We start from the raw sequence: 16,871 nt of genomic DNA on the forward strand, positions 1-16,871 counted from the left end.
CAACAAGTAGTAGTACAGCAATTTGCAATCTTTGTAAAAAAAAATTAAAAAAATTAAAATGTTTTGAGAGCTGGGAGTAGCATTTAGTGGAAAATCCTACTAAACAGTTGTGTAGAACAGCGCAAATAATACGACAAAAGCAATAGATGATTTCGATGATTGTTAGCTTGGACTGCGCAGCCCTTACAGCTTGTGATACACTTTGTTACAATAGCAGCCCCTCGTGTGACACTGTTGCCAGTGGGGGAAAATTGTGGGACATTTTAAGCATTCGGGGCTCGCGTATCCTCGCCTGGAAGATATTTCAGTTGAACTGCAAAATGCCTCAAAAATGCTTAAAACATGATGTATAAATGAGGTGGAACAGTACGTTATGTGTTTCTAGTAGCCTAATTAAAGATTTTTTGGCATACGTTTTTATCTGTATTTACTAGTTTAAAAATATTAATATATGAAACATTAATTTTAAAATAGATATATACAGTCGAACCTCGTTACTACGTACAAGACGGGATATCAAAAACATGTACGTTATAAGCATAGAACGTTGTAACCACTTAGTGCAAGATGGATGAAAGAACTCACGAAATATCCATGTAAATGATAAAACTTTAATAGAACAGACCTTTAAGTTGACTACAAAACAAACGAACACATTATTACCTGTTAAATAATTCGACAAAGCTCATTTGGATCCTTGAAATTTTCCTTAAATTACTCACGATTACTTGGTGCCGGCCGGCGATAAACGGCAACGAAAATACACAACGGCTGGTCAAAATGGATTTTTAAAATAAACATTTGCATCCAAATTGGCGTTTGGCCTGAAAATATTAATGAAATATTGGTTAAATTAAATCAACGCAATAGACAAATGTGCGTTGTCGGGCGAAGATCAGGTAGATGTAGCGACACAAGTTGTGGGCGGGGAGAGCACTGTACGTTGTAACGGTGGTTAGTTTTCATATTTTCTCTAGAAATTTGGATGTTGTATGGAAGTTTACGCTGTAAGGGTGTACGCTGTAAACAATGGCTGCTATTGGAATAATACATAGGCTAAAAACGGGAATTAGAAACCTGTACGTAGAAAAGGTGAAAACATTGTATCCGGGTTACGTAGTAACGAGGTTCTACTGTATATATATTTAAGTAACAAGTGCTCTTGTATCAGTATCGGAATCGGATCAGAACTGAAAAAATGTGAATCTGCCCTTCCCTATCTCAAACTGCCAAAGAGTTGGTTTTGGTCTCCTACAAACAGCTCAAAGTCTAATCTGAAACCTGTGCTGGGAAGCCTTTGGTGAAACGTAACCCTTGATGATGCGGGCATGGAGTGGATTTGACGTTCTGTAATGTGAAATGACTTAGCATCTATAAGATTGAACTTGGACTGTATGAGTTAATCCCCTTGAAAAATCAGTGTGTGGGTATTTGTCTGTGAGGCTCTGGGAGATGCTTCCTAAGGGCGCTTTGGTGTACTGATGGGCTGGAAACGCACACATCAGACTAGCGGACGCCAAGCTGCATCATCCTGGAGCCCCTGGGACATACCGAATCGCATGCACTCATACTTCTGTACTGTGTTGCTACAGACCTGTGATGGGAGGTTGTAATTTCCATTTCTAACGATGCTTATTTTTGTTCGAATTAGGACAAGATCATCTTTTGCCTGAAGCAGAAGAAATAGCTATGATTAGTATTCAGCTTGCTGCTAGGTTCCTGTTTAGTACAGGATTTCACACAAAGAAGATCGTACGCGGCCCTGCCAGTGACTGGTAAGAACTTCACCTCTGAAAGCCATTACTTCCCTGAAGTCTCCTAGAAACGCCTTTCGGGTCTTTCACTGACATTACGAGTAACAGCTGAGGCCCTTTTCTGTGCTTCATGATTTGCAGCGGTTGCCCCCCCCTAACAAGTGCTCACCCCTTAGGTACGACGCACTGTGCATCCTCCTCCGTCATAGCAAGAATGTACGCTGCTGGTTTGCACACAACGCCCTATTCGCCTTCCCCAACCGCTTCTCTGAGTACCTGCTGGAGTGCCCCAGCGCAGAAGTTAGGGGCGCCTTTGCCAAGCTCATCGTCTTCATCGCGCACTTCTCCCTGCAAGATGGGCCGTGCCCTTCGCCGGTGGCCTCGCCTGGACCTTCTAGTCAGGTGAAGCCGTAGTTCTTTGGCCCTTCTTGGGTCACAGACGTCCTCTTGGGGGCTCCCAGCGTCTCCGTATGTTTGTGGTATTCCACTACAGGTACATCAAACGTAATGGGACTTCATGGCATTCTTGCATTAGAAAATGTACATTGGAAAACGTTAAATGTATATCTTAGATTTCCTTCACCCAATCATATCACTTCGCAAGAAGACACAAGCACAAGTGCCCTGCCGGTATCTTCTGCGCAGTGATACGATAACTGTTCGGTGAACTTGGCATGAATACCCTGTTTTGCCCCCCCCCAGGCCTGTGACAGCTTGAGCCTAAGTGACCACTTGCTAAGAGCGGTGCTCAACCTCCTCCGCCGGGAGGTGTCCGAACATGGCCGGCACCTGCAGCAGTACTTCAACCTCTTCGTCATGTATGCCAACTTAGGTATGAGCCACCCGCATCTGGCCTTGGCATAGCACCTTCCCTGAACCAGGGTCTGGCTCTCACTGACCCCCCCCCCCCCCCCCCCTTGTTGCAGGAGTGGCCGAGAAGACGCAGCTGCTTAAGCTCAGCGTACCTGCAACCTTCATGCTGGTTGCCCTGGACGAGGGGCCTGGTCCTCCAATCAAGTACCAGTATGCTGAGCTGGGCAAGCTGTATACCGTGGTGTCTCAGCTGGTGCGCTGTTGCGATGTATCATCGCGCATGCAGTCCTCCATTAATGGTGAGAATCCTTCCGTATTGCGGTGGATGGTTGTGATGGGTACAGGCTCTGATCCGTGTTTCTGGAAGTGGGTGATGGGTTCGTTGACTAGTGCTAGACGTGGCTTGAAGGTGTAGGTGTCCTGTGAAGGTCCACATCCTTGCTCAGGACTTGGTGACTGACATCCTCCATCTCCAAGCCCATGTCTTGTGGATGGGGCCTGGAGCTGAGTGCACCTATGTGGTTGAGGGCCATAGTTTGACACTACTGACCTGCTCGTAGCCAATGCTTTGAAAAGGTCCCGCTGCTTTTCCAGGCAACCCGGCTCTTCCAAATCCCTACGGCGACCCTAGTCTGGCACAGCCCCTCATGCCCGTGCAGCAGCTGGTGACGGAGATCCTGTTCGTTCGCACCAGCTACGTGAAGAAGATCATCGAGGACTGCAGCAACTCAGAGGAGACAGTCAAGCTGCTGCGCTTCGGCTGCTGGGAGAACCCCCAGTTCTCCTCCACAGTGCTCAGCGAGCTCCTCTGGCAGGTAGGTGCCTTTCCCCCTCAGCCTGTTGTTGTTATAGATGTTCGACGGCAGCCGGTCCTCCTCGGTGGGCCATTCTTGCTTCATACTTCTCTCTTCTCCTAGGTGGCTTACTCCTACACTTACGAGCTGAGGCCTTACCTGGACCTCCTGCTGCAGATCCTACTCGTTGAGGACTCATGGCAGACTCACAGGTAAGGCCAGGTGTTGCAGTTTTGGCATCGCATACCCAGGGGATGGGTTACGTGTTATTTGTAACCATAGACTTATGACCTGCGGTCCGTCTCCCCCCCCCAGGATTCACAACGTGTTGAAGGGGATCCCCGATGATAGGGATGGCCTCTTCGACACCATCCAGCGCTCGAAAAACCACTACCAGAAGAGGGCTTACCAGTGCATCAAGTGCATGGTGGCTCTCTTCAGTAATTGTTCTGTAGCATACCAGATCCTCCAGGTATCGTCTAGGCCTACGAATGTGATCATAGTGCCATCTCTGCTGCGCCCTTGTGGTGGGATGACGTATGGTCTGCTGTGGCCTGCAGAGCAATGGTGATCTGAAGAGGAAGTGGACATGGGCAGTGGAGTGGCTGGGCGATGAGCTGGAGCGCCGGCCGTACACGGGGAATCCCCAGTATACCTACAACAACTGGTCGCCCCCGGTACAGAGTAACGAGACCTCCAACGGCTACTTCCTGGAGCGCTCCCACAGCGCACGGATGACCCTGGCCAAGGCCTGCGAGCTCTGCCCTGAGGAGGTACCCCCCCTTTAGCTTTCAATTTTTGTCTGTGCGCTTAAGATCCAATAAAGGCGATGGTGTGCTGCCTAGTTTTCTCCTGTACGATGCTGGGAACTTTCTGGAACTGGGTTTTCACGTTTCTGCCCAAAAACATGGGGTGGATTCAGAATGCTGTATCATCTGATTGCTGTTTTATGAATAATAAATCTGCCTGTAGTGAGATTTAAGAAGCATAAACATATAAGAAAATGGCATCTGTGCCAGGTGGAATGCGTTATGTTTCAGCTTCGCATAACTGAAGCTTTTTGTTCTGTTAATTTGCATGTTTGAGCTAATTTGCATGTTCCGTCACTTTCAAACTTAAGCTTAGAATACATGATTTTACCTCCAGCTTAACATTACAGACTGAGCCAGTCCTTCCCCAGAGATTGTAAATTAAGCATAATCTGCATAAATGTATTTGTGACCTTTTGTAAAAAATTAGCTGCTTTTATTTGATCCATCGTATAATTTAGCTTCACTTGTGAATTTTTCGCATTGATATTAACATTCGGCTGTAGGTAAGGCTTTCGCTGTCGATTTCCTTCCTAACCTTTGAGGAAGACGTCGCCCTTGTTGTGCTGGTACTGAACATGCAGGCGAAAGACTTCGGCTTCATGCTTCTGGCACCTTTCAGCATCTGGCATTTTGCGTTGTTTTCTGACAAATGGCCTCCTTTCTTTCCCCCCCTGTGGTGAGCCCGTGACCAGGCCCGTTCACGCGGGCCGTGCGAACCTCTCCCGTCGGGCCGGTACCAATGGCTAATCACTGGGATGGTGACGAGAGGCCGGGAAGCTGCCGTTCGATGACACCTGTCTGATGTGCCATTTTAACTGCCGTTTCAAAATAGTGTCACTTAACGAAGCACGAGGCGGCGTCTGAAGAAGACGCGGGGCGGACCTCGTCCTCGGCGCCGCAGCTCGTGCCAGGGGACGTGGCCGGACAGCAGCCGCCCACCGTAAGAGTCACACCCAGCGGCAGAGTCCCCGCCCCCGCGTTCTCTCGCTGTTCAGATGGCGTGCTGCATCCTGGTCCATTTCTCCGGTGCTAGCGTTGGCTCGGCCGGTCCAGGACTTCATCTGTGTGTTTTAGCTGTTTCCTCCCCCCACTCACACTGACTATTTCCAGAATAAACACAAACATCCACATGAAATGGGATCGAAAACTGAAGCCCTGGATGCAGTGCAGAGTACTCCCCGCCCCCCCCCCCCCCCCCCAGCCTCGGTTTGGTCTCCTCTCGGACAAACCAGACAGAATCATGTGTGTCAAGCGCTCATTACCGTCCCTCAGTTTCTGAAAGGAATTGCTTTAATGGTGGAAAGAAGAATGATCTAAATTCTGGCGAAATCGTTACCCTAGCATGTTACACGTTTTGATGTGATGCTTCACGTTTTAACCTTAACTTCATTTAGAATCTAGTTATAAAAACTTCCTAGTCCCCTTTAGCCTCCAGTGCTCATGGTGAGTAGCGGTGGTGGAGAAGTTTGTCAGTTAATGCACAAGCTCTTCCTCCATAATCCTCTGCATTAACCACAGAGACTAAATTACTGATGTCAGAATAAGAAGTTAATGGTTCTTTGCCAGCAGCACCTGAACTTCTCTTCAGATTATATGTTGAGGTTGCTGCTGTTCGCCTGCACAATTACGACTTTATTAATGTATTGTGGTCGCTGATACACATTTCACTGATGCCCACTTATTACAGAATTTCACCATTAGTTTTTTCCTTGGCAAACACAACAATGTGCACTGTGATTTAAATCATAAGTTTAATTCAATTAGAAAAACCTGTTGGAAACCCTGCAGGCTGGGACTGACTATAAACCGTGGTGTTTAATAAATGCCTGCGTTTCCATACATTCTGTGTGATGCACAGGTTTTTCGTCTGAAGAACTGGCGTGTTTCTTGTAGGTCTTTGTAGAATGTCTAATGGCTCATTATAAAGAGTTCATTCTCAAGCATTCATTTTCATTCAGTGGCACACGCATAAATGCTCGATTGTCCCTTCAGTAATATAAATATTCTCACATTTGATTTTATATGCATGGATTTGGTGTAACCTCGCAAAATTCCCGAGTGTAAGGGGCCTGACAGTCAGTTTCATTCGATTTTGAGTTCTGTAATCAAATGATCCTTTTTAAATCATATTCATATATGCAAGTTACTGAAGTCATCAGCAGACTGGGTTTATGTGAAATTGAGGTAGAAATTTTCATTTGCTAATGCCTGTTTGAACAGCAGTTCCACACTTGTGTGTCTGCATGGTACACACACACACACACACACACACACCCCCACCCACCTACCCGTCCTTTCAGCTGGTGCAGTATGCAGGCTGCTTCCCAGCCTTAACACTGTGAGGTGAGACTGCCCTGCCAGCATTCGGGGGGGGGGGGGTCTTTTTGACATTTGTGAGCATCCCTGTCTGTTGTCCCCCTCCCTCCCTGCCATGTGTCTCTCTGGACACGTCTGGATAACTGTGCTTTCTGGGGTAAAACCCTTAGCAGCTTTACCTACGCGAAATGATGAATACAGAAGCATATCTGTTCCTCAGATGGGAGCAGAGAAGCCAGTTTATTTCTACCCACAGAATTGGGTAATTGAGTAAATGTGAGAACGTGGCTGAACTGGTCAGTCTTGGTAATTTCTTCCAGATCAAATCTACACCCACACGCTAAACACTGAATTGTATTTAGGCCTGTTGTCAGTTTTCCTAACTTCTCGTTCTGGAAGTGTATATCAATCCGAACACCGTGTTTTCCCTATTTATGCTGCCGAAGTTTTAAAATGCTTTAACTCCAAAGTAAAAAATGCACCAAGCTGCCTGCGTTGCTTTGGTTTCCCTGCTGTACTGTCCCACCATCAGAGTGGCAACTTCTGTTTACTTGTCAGGAACCTGATGATCAGGAGGCCCCTGAAGAGCACGAGGTCTCTCCTCCTGAGGACACCACCCTCTGCCCCCACCCTCCTGGGACGACCTATCAGCAGGTATGACACCCCCTAAGCACATTCACACTCCACCCCTTCAGCGCGCGTCTCCCCGCACCTCCACTAACAGTCTTCTGTCTGTGTCGAGCAGAATCCCCACCCCCAGGGACAGCCCTACACGGGCCCCGCAGCACAGCACATGAACAACCCACCACGCCCGGGTCCGGCCCCGGCCCCCACCCCCGCGCCGGCCGTGGCCCCGGCCCAACGAGCACAAGAGCCCTGGGAGGGCGGCGAGGAGCCGGCGCCGGCCCAGACGAAGGAGTAGCCCCCGGCGGCCACCCCGCCCCTCACACGTCTGACTGCTCCATGAAGACACTTGATCCAAGTGCGAAACCAGGCCTTACGAGCTAATGGCCCCTCCAGGCCCCCCCACCCACCCCCCCCGTCCCAAATTCAGCTGTTTTGTATCTAACCTGGAGTGGAGTGTGTGTTCACTGTCAGAAACATAGCACCCCCGCAGTGCACAGCGTCTCGTGTTGTAACACAAGTGGGGTGGGGGGTGGGGGGTGGGGAATGCAGAGGTGTACATAGTTAATGTTTGACTTCACTTCCAACAGTGAGACTGTTTGCTGGTGGAGACTTCCCAGTCTGGGGGGGGGGGGCTGATGGGGGGGGGGGGAGGAACAACAAAAAAAAAGGAAAAAAATAAACCTGCAACTTGCTTCATGGCCTGTGCTCAGCCGTAAGGTCCGGTCTGCTGGCCGGCAGATCGAGCACGTTGGGTTTCCAGAGGACACCACGTTGGTGGCGACCACCTTTAACGCACTGCGGCTTCTCCTCTGAGCGGCTGACATTATTATGGGCTGTTGGAACACCTGGGTTTACTCTATGATATGTGGTTGGTGTAGAAAGTGATGTAAACATTGTTCTAGATCCTCCATTGCCTTTCTGTAATTCTGGTATTAATTCAGTCACTTCCAAGCTCTAGTTAATAAGCTGTAATATTTAGCATGGCGCCGCCCAGGGTAGCGGCCGAAGGGAGAACGCCACGTTAACGATGCCAGGCCCTGACCCACAGCTACTCTGAAGAGCCTTTTTTTTTTTAATTTATGATTTTTTAAACAATTGTCCTCTCACACCTCGGCAGTGGTTATCCGGAACCAACAGCAGCAGCAGCAGCAGCGAGCGAGTTTTCAAACGCACATGTATTCCTCAGATGTAACGTTTTGGAATCGAAGCATCGACGGGACTATAAGCGTGTAGGTTTCAATAATAGGAATTTTAAGAAGACAAATATATATGCAACAGTGTGCTACGCCAGGCCGCCTGGAGCACAGTAGGCCATACTCGGTGTGCTTGTCGTCGTCTCCCTGGTTAGAGCCTTATTCTAGACTAACTCCCAATGGCTTCCCCATCCACAGCCCCCGTGCTGGGATGGGGGTGTGAGGCGGGCTACAGGCTTCTGTTTGACACCCTAATACCCCCCTTCCTCATTTCACACAGTCCTACTTGAATGCAGGCATTGTTTTAGAATTCTATCAATTGGGGGGGGGGGGGGGGGGGCAGAACCAAACCTTAAGCAGGGTTGTATTATAAAAATAACTGCTGGTTAGTCACATTACAACTGTTAGCGGTCATGCTAAGCGAAGCGTTACTCTTTAGGATATAAAGGAGAGCCGTGGTGAATACTGTATTTAATTGGTAACTTGAATGTTTGTTTTTTTTTTTGCTTTTTTTGTCTAAAATACCAAATACCCCCCCCCCTGCAAAATAGAAGCCCACCATTTATTTAAATATTTTGCTGTTTTTGTTTTATAGAAATTTATTTTGCTGAATTTCACAAAACAATAGTTTAAGAGGAACATTTTCATCCTTGTGTTACTTTTAAGGAAGACGCTGACTGTACAGAGTTCTGCGAGCCGTTTTGCCGACTTTTGTTTTGGCCAATGGTGCGACGCGGAGATCTGGAGCTGCAGTCGCCGTGTGAACTTTCACGTCATGAGGGTTTTTTTTTTTTTGTGCACAGAGATAACAAAGCATTTCGCCCCTTAGCAAGAATAAAGAAAATGGAATCTTCACACTGTAACTGTCTCATATTTTATTTATAGCACATTGTAAATACACCACGCGCGTTAATATGACGGAGAAGGTGAACCTCTGCTGGATTCTCAAAGGGGAAGGTCTCTGAATGGGTGTGAGGAGGGAAAGGCTGCCGTTCCGGAGTCTGGCCTGCGTCGACGTCGCTGTCTGCCGGGCTGCGGATATGGGACACGAGGGACCTCAGAGAAGATGGTGAGCCAGAGACCCAGGTGGAGGGTGCTGAGAACCCCCCCCCCCCCCCCCCCCCCCCAGCGAGGGGTGAGCACAGGCATGGGGGGGCTGCATTGTACAGACTGATCCCCCCAACTCACACGGCGCTTCAGGCCACTCGACTACCCTCCTCCCTTCAAGGGATGAAACGGCTTCATTAGTTTTAGCCTGTAAGGTTTTATTTTTATTTTCGGTTTTGGTTGTTTTGTAAGTATTAATTGGATCAGATGATTGCCTTTTGACTTGTTTGAATAATTAAGAATCTTTTTGTGAATCATGCATGGACGATAAAATCCCTTGACCTGCCTTAGAGCACTGTACAAACCCAGCACACTGTAAAGCTATACTTTAAAAATAAATAGTATTTGAATTACTCCTTGCCCTATGTGCTGCTCCGCTGATTGCCACTCCTCCCGCTGGTGCCGCCTCGATGGGCCTGCAAAGGCCGTGGGTTAGTGGGCTGGGCCGTCAGCGCCTTGTAAGGGGAGGGTAGGGCGATACCCGCTATACCCCGTCTGTCATTTAATCGTGCTGCAGGCTTTGTGTCACCCAGCAATAAATATGTGGGTCTGGTTTATTTTAAAATGTGATTACATCCACATTTCAGGGACAGCTTTGGAAGGTTGTTTTAATGTGGCTTAAATGATGTGCTTGTTTTAAGCTAGGTGTTTTGGTGAGAATTTTTTTTTTTCCATTGCACTGGGTGACGGGTTTCCCTTTTTAAATTGCAGAATGTAAGATGGTAAAAATGAAATTCATGGTTGGTCACACTTTGGCTGGAAGGATTTTATGACAAGACATGGAAGAAATAAATTATCGGTAAATTTGAGGATGAACAAACTGAAGGAGAGCATCTTGGCTTCATTAATGCAGAGGCTATTTTAATGGGCTTAATGGTGCCCCGGTGAGGCGTTGAGTGTATGTGATGCTCTGCAGTGCACCGACAGACTAACAGGTGCTTCACAGGCTTTCCCCAGAGTCCTGCTGTATTTGTTGTAAATGCTATATTGAGTCAAACACTTTCCTCTTTGTCTACAACTCAAATAATGGAATTCAATTGTAGTTCTTAGTTTTACAGTTGACTTCCACCCAGAATTATGCACAAAATAACCAGTCACCTTCATTGAAAACTGAACTTCCCTTTTCGCTTTTCTGATGCCTCACTAAAATGACACCCGCAGCACCAAAAGAAATTCCCTGTACTTGGCGAATAAAAAGAGTTGATTCTGATAAAATCTAGCCAGGTTTACTGAGACTTATCAGCGAAACCACAGAGAAAAATGAGCTATATCCCAGTTTTATTATCATTATTCTCCGTACAGACAGAGTATCATCTGAAATTGGGGTGTGATCTTAATAGTTCCATGTCGCTAGAGGAAAAGGACATTTTCTTCCATATTTATTCCACACATTCCAGACTTACAGCATATTTACAGCTGAGTTTTTCCCCTGTGAAAGAAATGCAACAGCTACTGTCACCCAACACTGCATTCGAGATAATGCTGATACCCATTACTGCAGGTAACTTACTATTGTGTAGAAAACGCCTTAAATCCCCAAACCCATGAAGTACCCAGCAAAGACCAGAGTGATGAGCCTGAGACCATCGGCTAGAGCAGGAACTCTGGAGTATCTATCTACACGTGGATGAAACATCCCTCCCCGTCCCTGGCTCAAACGCTGTGCTGCATGCAGGGCTGCACATCACTCCACCAGCTGAAAGCGCCAAAGTGGAATGAATACTAAATGCAGGGTGCGTTACACACAAAATGTACTCTTCTGGCAACACGCTGCAGGAGCACGGTAATATTGCCAATATTAGCACTTCCTCACAATGAATCAGAATTCCACTCGTGTAGCATATAGCAAGTCATTTTAGATGGGGGGGGGGGCAATAAAAAAAATTGTGGGGTCGATAGCATTAGCCATGGAATAGCACTGTGGGCTACTGACACCCAGGTACTAGTATCTGCCTGCTATATCCACGCCGGGTGCAAATAGCCACACTGGCTATCCACGCCGGGTGCAAATAGCCACACTGGCTATCCACGCCGGGTGCAAATAGCCACACTGGCTATCCACGCCGGGTGCAAATAGCCACACTGGCTATCCACGCCGGGTGCAAATAGCCACACTGGCTATCCACGCCGGGTGCAAATAGCCACACTGGCTATCCACGCCGGGTGCAAATAGCCACACTGGCTATCCACGCCGGGTGCAAATAGCCACACTGGCTATCCACGCCGGGTGCAAATGGCCACACTGGCTATCCACGCCGGGTGCAAATGGCCACACTGGCTATCCACGCCGGGTGCAAATGGCCACACTGGCTATCCACGCCGGGTGCAAATAGCCACACTGGCTATCCACGCCGGGTGCAAATAGCCACACTGGCTATCCACGCCGGGTGCAAATAGCCACACTGGCTATCCACGCCGGGTGCAAATAGCCACACTGGCTATCCACGCCGGGTGCAAATAGCCACACTTGGCTATCCACGCCGGGTGCAAATAGCCACACTTGGCTATCCACGCCGGGTGCAAATAGCCACACTGGCTATCCACGCCGGGTGCAAATAGCCACACTGGCTATCCACGCCGGGTGCAAATAGCCACACTGGCTATCCACGCCGGGTGCAAATAGCCACACTGGCTATCCACGCCGGGTGCAAATAGTATTACTGACCACTGACAGCTGAGTGAAGAAAGCACCTGCCCAGCAAGAACAGACACACTGCTGCAGGAGCTGAAATGGCACAAAAGTACACAGGGCGACCTGCTGTTTCACCTTTCAGCATTTTATTAACAAATACATCAGTCTTCCTTCTCCAGCACAGTCTTGGTCCCGCGCAGTCTGCCCGTACGACGGGCGGCAATGAGGCCAACTTTGCGGCCAGCGGGGGCGTCCCTCCTGATGGTGGAAGGCTTTCCGATGTGTTGGTGGTTGCCTCCTCCAAAGGGATGCTCTACGGGCTGGAGGGGGGATAGCGGGAGTGAGCACGACTGGATGCTTGATCCTCCAGGTTTCCAGGCAACAAACAGTTATGTATCACACATCCAATAAGTGTTCTCTACATTTGACTGGCCAATATGGAAAAACATTGTGATTTTCTTCACATCAATAGATATCGATAATCATCACGATATAACAAGTCATTATTTCTTTAATCCAAGACTCTGTAAACATTCAGAAAAAGTAAATCAAATTGATTGATTTGGACTGCAAATTGAAAATATATATATATATTTTTTTTACATTAGAAAATGCCCACAGAATATTTCATTGCCGGGTTTATTTATCCGACTGCCTCGCTGCTCATTTCAGGTAACAGGTCTGACATTCCCGGTACAGCTGTCATCCATCCCATAATGAAAAATAAAATGCCATTTCCCGTTTTTAACCAATATGGGTGCAATTTGTCCCATATCTCTTCAAACAAAGTAGAAACCCTAATTGCTGCCGCCTGCACCTGCTAGCACCTGCATTCTGCATGTTCTACTGGGTGGCAGCGCTTCAACTGGTGAAGCAAGTTCCTGGTGTTTGCAGTTTTAATTGACACGTTTTCAGCATAGTTTACATTATACAGCACCAGTCTCTTGCCTGTTGGATTTAAAAACTCCCAGAGTAGCACCACACCAACAACATCTTAAAAGACCATTTGATTGGTCGGATTGATTAGTGATGTGATATACACAGGCTGATATACGCTATCCTTACCGACAGTATCAAAGTTTCTCATTTTCTTATTGATTAAAAACTTTATATGACAATAAGTTCACATACTGCTCATATTGCCCCGCCCTATATTTAGATCACTCAGAACCACCATCAGGTCAACTAAAGCCGCTAGCAGCACACTGAGCGAAGCACCCTGGGAACCAGACACACCCCGTCTGTCCATCTAGATAAAACATGCAGACCCACACCGCAAAAGCGGCGCTCAGCCACAGCGGCGGAGCACGGCAAGGTGCAGCCACTGGGCCGTCCACACTTACGTTCATGGCCACACCACGGACACGGGGCCAGCAGTTTCTCTTCGCCTTGTACTTGTGGTAGGCGCGGCCTGCCTTCAGGATGGGCTTGTCAATACGGCCACCACCAGCGACCACACCTGAACACCAACCACCATCGTAAACATCACAAACGAGGCAGAAACAGCAGCAGCTACTCAGAATGGTTCCATCTTCCATTTACACACAGCTGATGCTTTCACTGCAAGTTTTAGTCTTTGAAGTGCAGGTGGATGGTGGCACATATAAGGCACCAGAGCAGGATGTTTGAAGCATGCAGCACATGCTTCTGCAGGCTGGAGACGGCAGGCATTCCCACACTCACCCACGACAGCCCTGTTAGCAGAAGAAACGACCTTCTTGGACCCAGAAGGGAGTTTCACCCGGGACTTCTTGGTCTCTGGGTTGTGAGAGATCACAGTGGCGTAGTTGCCAGAGGCACGGGCTAGCTTGCCCCTGTCGCCAGGCTTCTCCTCAACGCAGCAAACGACTGTCCCCTCAGGCATGGCGCCCACAGGCAGCACGTTGCCGATGTTCAGCTGAGCTGGAGAAGGAGAGCATGTGGAGGGCTGAGCAGCACACCAGCACCTACTGCAACCTCAAATAGGTTACTCTAACGATCGCTGCAGACCGGGAGAATGAATAGCACGCTTTCTCACCTTTCTTGCCACAGTAGATGAATTGGCCCGTGTGGATGCCTTCAGCAGCGATGAAGAGCTCTGTCCTCTTCTTGAACTTGTACGGGTCCCGGAATGCTACCTTGGCCAGCGGGGCCCCACGTCCGGGATCATGAATAATATCCTGGTAAAGTCCGAAATGGCCCGGGTTAAAAGCCAGCACGCCATTGGTGATCCAAAGAAGGCCGGTCGCGTAAGGCTCACCTTTACTATCCCCTTGATGTAGCCATGGCGCTCGGCAAAGTCGATGCGCCGAAGCTTAGGCGCCCCCTTCCTGTGCTTGACGTGGGATTTGAAGACGGAGCCCGCACCTTTCCTCTGGCCCCTGATCACACGGCCCATTGTCAGCTGTAGTGGAAGCCCAAGAAACGTCAGTGCAACACCGAGACCATACAAGCTACAGATAGCCCTTTAAAAAAATCCAAGTACAAACACTAAAAATTACACTAATCCTGAGTTTCAAACAAGCAGAACTGCATTTTTTCTTATGGGCAAGGTCTGTGGACATCCCTAATGTATTAGTAGGAACTCATTAAAACGATTAAGTGAGCGTTCAATAAATCATTTTATACTCTACCAGAATTACATACTGATTTCTGCGGTATTGCTTTACGAGAGAAGAGTATCTACGTAAACGGATGATGCCATTTCAACAGTGATTAAAACACGATTTTAATAAGAGATCAACGACGGCATATTGGTACCTGGACTCGGCCGACGAAAAGAGGCCGCCGGAAGCGAATATAGTCAATTTTTTCCGGTTGCTTACGCCCGGGGGCTTATGGGAATTCGAGTCAGGCTGAGCGTAGGCGTCGGGCGCCTTCACAGCGTCATTAACGTGTCACATTTACTTAACATATAGGCATATGTTGCAGTTTCACAAATACCAGATACGTTACATTTATTATAAAAATGCGCGACGAAACGTGTACATACAATTTTGGGTGCCATTATCTGCCCAGTTTCATTAAATCCGTTGAATACTCCATCAACTTTATGGCTGTACTATTTCTCATCATGCTTATTTACCGGTGTGTTTTTCTTCTGTCTGCAGTTGATAGCTGGCAAGGTGCAGCAGTGTTCATCTTACTGCATTCTGGACGCTATCCAGACTGCCCCTCTTAGAGTTTGTGTGGTAAATAGTCTCTTCTGTTTCATTGTGCTGTGTGAACCTTCTATTGTACCCTCATTTTCAGCTCCTCCAGTTATAACATTTAAGGCATCAGTGAACGGCAGACTAATAAGTCATAGGATTCAGCAGGACGACCGTGTTCCTCACCGGCCATATTCATGAATCTCAGTGTTAATTTTCAAACAGCGACTGGACCGGTGCACTCGATTTTCACACATGTTCCTTGGGCTGGATAGATTCACGTCAGCAGCTCAGTGGGATGAAGCCAAGACAGACGTCCAGCCAAGAGAGGATCGTGAGGGTGTGCTGTGTTGGTGTCCTGTACCTCCATTAACACCGACATTCTGAGTGTCTTGGTGCAGGATGCTACAGTAGTGACATGAGCAGGGCCAGTGTCTTCTGGCTGGAGACCGTTATTGTCATTGTAGTCAGTCAATATATTATGCATGGAAGGTGCCGATTACATTATTGGGATTGACTGGAGAACGGAAAACCAGAGCTCTAACATGGAAGCTTGTTGTAGGGTCAGCCAGGTGTCTGCTGAAGCCCCCGCTCTCCCAGTGGAAGGCTCACGTACAAGCTCTACGCTGAAGGAACGATTCAGTTGGCCACTATTCTTCTTGTGACTCTGTCGAGCCAAATGCAGAGTCCCAGTGTCTCCACAAGTGCCAAAAATAATCCCTTGGGTGACCCCCCCCCTCTTTCACCCTTCTTCACTATTATACCTTTCATTTGTATTCTTGGATTTTGATTTGTGTGTTTATACGAAGCTGAGTGGAATACCCAGACTAGGTAGGGACATGTCTCACCATCATATATGCCAATATTCTGTATTTAGATATAGATACAATAGCTATAGTTAAAATAAATATATGCCAGGAGTTGTGAGGGAGCAAAAACTTAGACTATCTGGGGGTCCCCAAGGAGCGGGATGGGAAACACTGGCTTACAAGCATAGATATTATACTCAAGACTAGATGGCAGCATTTCCATTTTCTTTTCTTTGCCCAAAGTCTTGATTCCTGCAAATATATCTTACCCATCATGCTTGTTACTTATTCAATAAATTAACCCAAATACATAATGCTGCCACTTTATGTTTTTTTTTTTGTCACACATAATTGGAAATAAAAATGGGACACAAACCAGAGCAGGGCAGTTCCAGACGGACACAATGCACAGCACGTATTTTCTTCATCAGATCTTCTCTGTGTGAGACCAAGTGCTGTGATGGCCCCACATAGACAGGATGGAAATTAAACTGTGACAGGTGAATAACAGCTGGACACACATCTGTCAGTTGGTCTGCGCTGCCTCCCTGGGCTTAATTGTTATTATGATCTCTTGCTCATGCAAAGAGTCCGACAAACAAAGTGTGATGAAAGGCCACCTTTCTCAACCAGGACATGATCAAAACCAAGAGATGTCATTTAACAATTGGGGCATACTGAAGGCGTGACTCAGAAAAGTGCTTGCGTCCTTATTTTATCATGACGAGACAATTACTTTCTAAAGGGGCAGGAGAAGAGAGGACACCTTTGCTCCAGTTTCTCACACACGATCACAATCACACACCCTGACATGTCACATCCTGTTTCTGTTCTTCTTCGGAGAACTGTAAGATGACGTCATCTCCAGTCAGGGACTCCAAAGCAA

General features: G+C 47.7%; 2 protein-coding genes across 7 annotated transcripts in view; one reads left to right on the plus strand and one right to left on the minus strand.

Moving 5' to 3' along the window:
- The window catches only part of usp9 (ubiquitin specific peptidase 9), a 34,250-nt gene extending 26,720 nt beyond the window's left edge, over nucleotides 1-7,530 (plus strand). For 4 of the 6 annotated variants that reach the window (XM_048970044.1, XM_048970035.1, XM_048970060.1 and 1 more), the window contains 11 exons: nucleotides 1,652-1,775; nucleotides 1,931-2,156; nucleotides 2,457-2,586; nucleotides 2,681-2,866; nucleotides 3,162-3,382; nucleotides 3,485-3,573; nucleotides 3,677-3,833; nucleotides 3,922-4,134; nucleotides 5,006-5,113; nucleotides 7,048-7,143; nucleotides 7,235-7,530. In XM_048970044.1, coding sequence (XP_048826001.1) covers nucleotides 1,652-1,775; nucleotides 1,931-2,156; nucleotides 2,457-2,586; nucleotides 2,681-2,866; nucleotides 3,162-3,382; nucleotides 3,485-3,573; nucleotides 3,677-3,833; nucleotides 3,922-4,134; nucleotides 5,006-5,113; nucleotides 7,048-7,143; nucleotides 7,235-7,411 — 1,727 coding nt within the window. In that variant the 3' untranslated portion in view covers nucleotides 7,412-7,530. The remainder of the gene's footprint in view (nucleotides 1-1,651; nucleotides 1,776-1,930; nucleotides 2,157-2,456; nucleotides 2,587-2,680; nucleotides 2,867-3,161; nucleotides 3,383-3,484; nucleotides 3,574-3,676; nucleotides 3,834-3,921; nucleotides 4,135-5,005; nucleotides 5,114-7,047; nucleotides 7,144-7,234) is intronic. The other 2 variants (XM_048970070.1, XM_048970077.1) reach the window with 1 other exon arrangement.
- A 4,645-nt stretch (nucleotides 7,531-12,175) lies between these two features.
- On the minus strand, nucleotides 12,176-14,870 carry rpl8 (ribosomal protein L8). The gene is made up of 6 exons (XM_049012714.1): nucleotides 14,788-14,870; nucleotides 14,288-14,431; nucleotides 14,066-14,207; nucleotides 13,732-13,950; nucleotides 13,392-13,507; nucleotides 12,176-12,368 (listed from the first exon to the last, which is right to left on the minus strand). The coding sequence occupies exons 2-6, from the start codon at nucleotides 14,423-14,425 to the stop codon at nucleotides 12,210-12,212; spliced, it is 774 nt and encodes a 257-aa protein (XP_048868671.1). The 5' UTR covers nucleotides 14,426-14,431; nucleotides 14,788-14,870; the 3' UTR covers nucleotides 12,176-12,209.
- Between the last annotated feature and the right edge of the window lie 2,001 nt (nucleotides 14,871-16,871).

This window comes from Brienomyrus brachyistius, chromosome 1 (genome assembly GCF_023856365.1).
Source record: "Brienomyrus brachyistius isolate T26 chromosome 1, BBRACH_0.4, whole genome shotgun sequence".
Lineage (NCBI taxonomy): Eukaryota > Metazoa > Chordata > Actinopteri > Osteoglossiformes > Mormyridae > Brienomyrus > Brienomyrus brachyistius.

What these genes read in the sequence shown, in the direction of transcription:
- rpl8 (XM_049012714.1), bottom strand. Translation starts at nt 14,425, where the DNA reads ATGGGCCGTGTGATCAGGGGCCAGAGGAAAGGTGCGGGCTCCGTCTTC. An exon ending in CATCTACTGTGGCAAGAAAG is followed by an intron (nt 13,951 to 14,065) that starts GTGAGAAAGCGT and finishes CTCCTTCTCCAG; the next exon opens with CTCAGCTGAACATCGGCAAC. An exon ending in TCCGTGGTGTGGCCATGAAC is followed by an intron (nt 12,369 to 13,391) that starts GTAAGTGTGGAC and finishes TCCCCCCTCCAG; the next exon opens with CCCGTAGAGCATCCCTTTGG.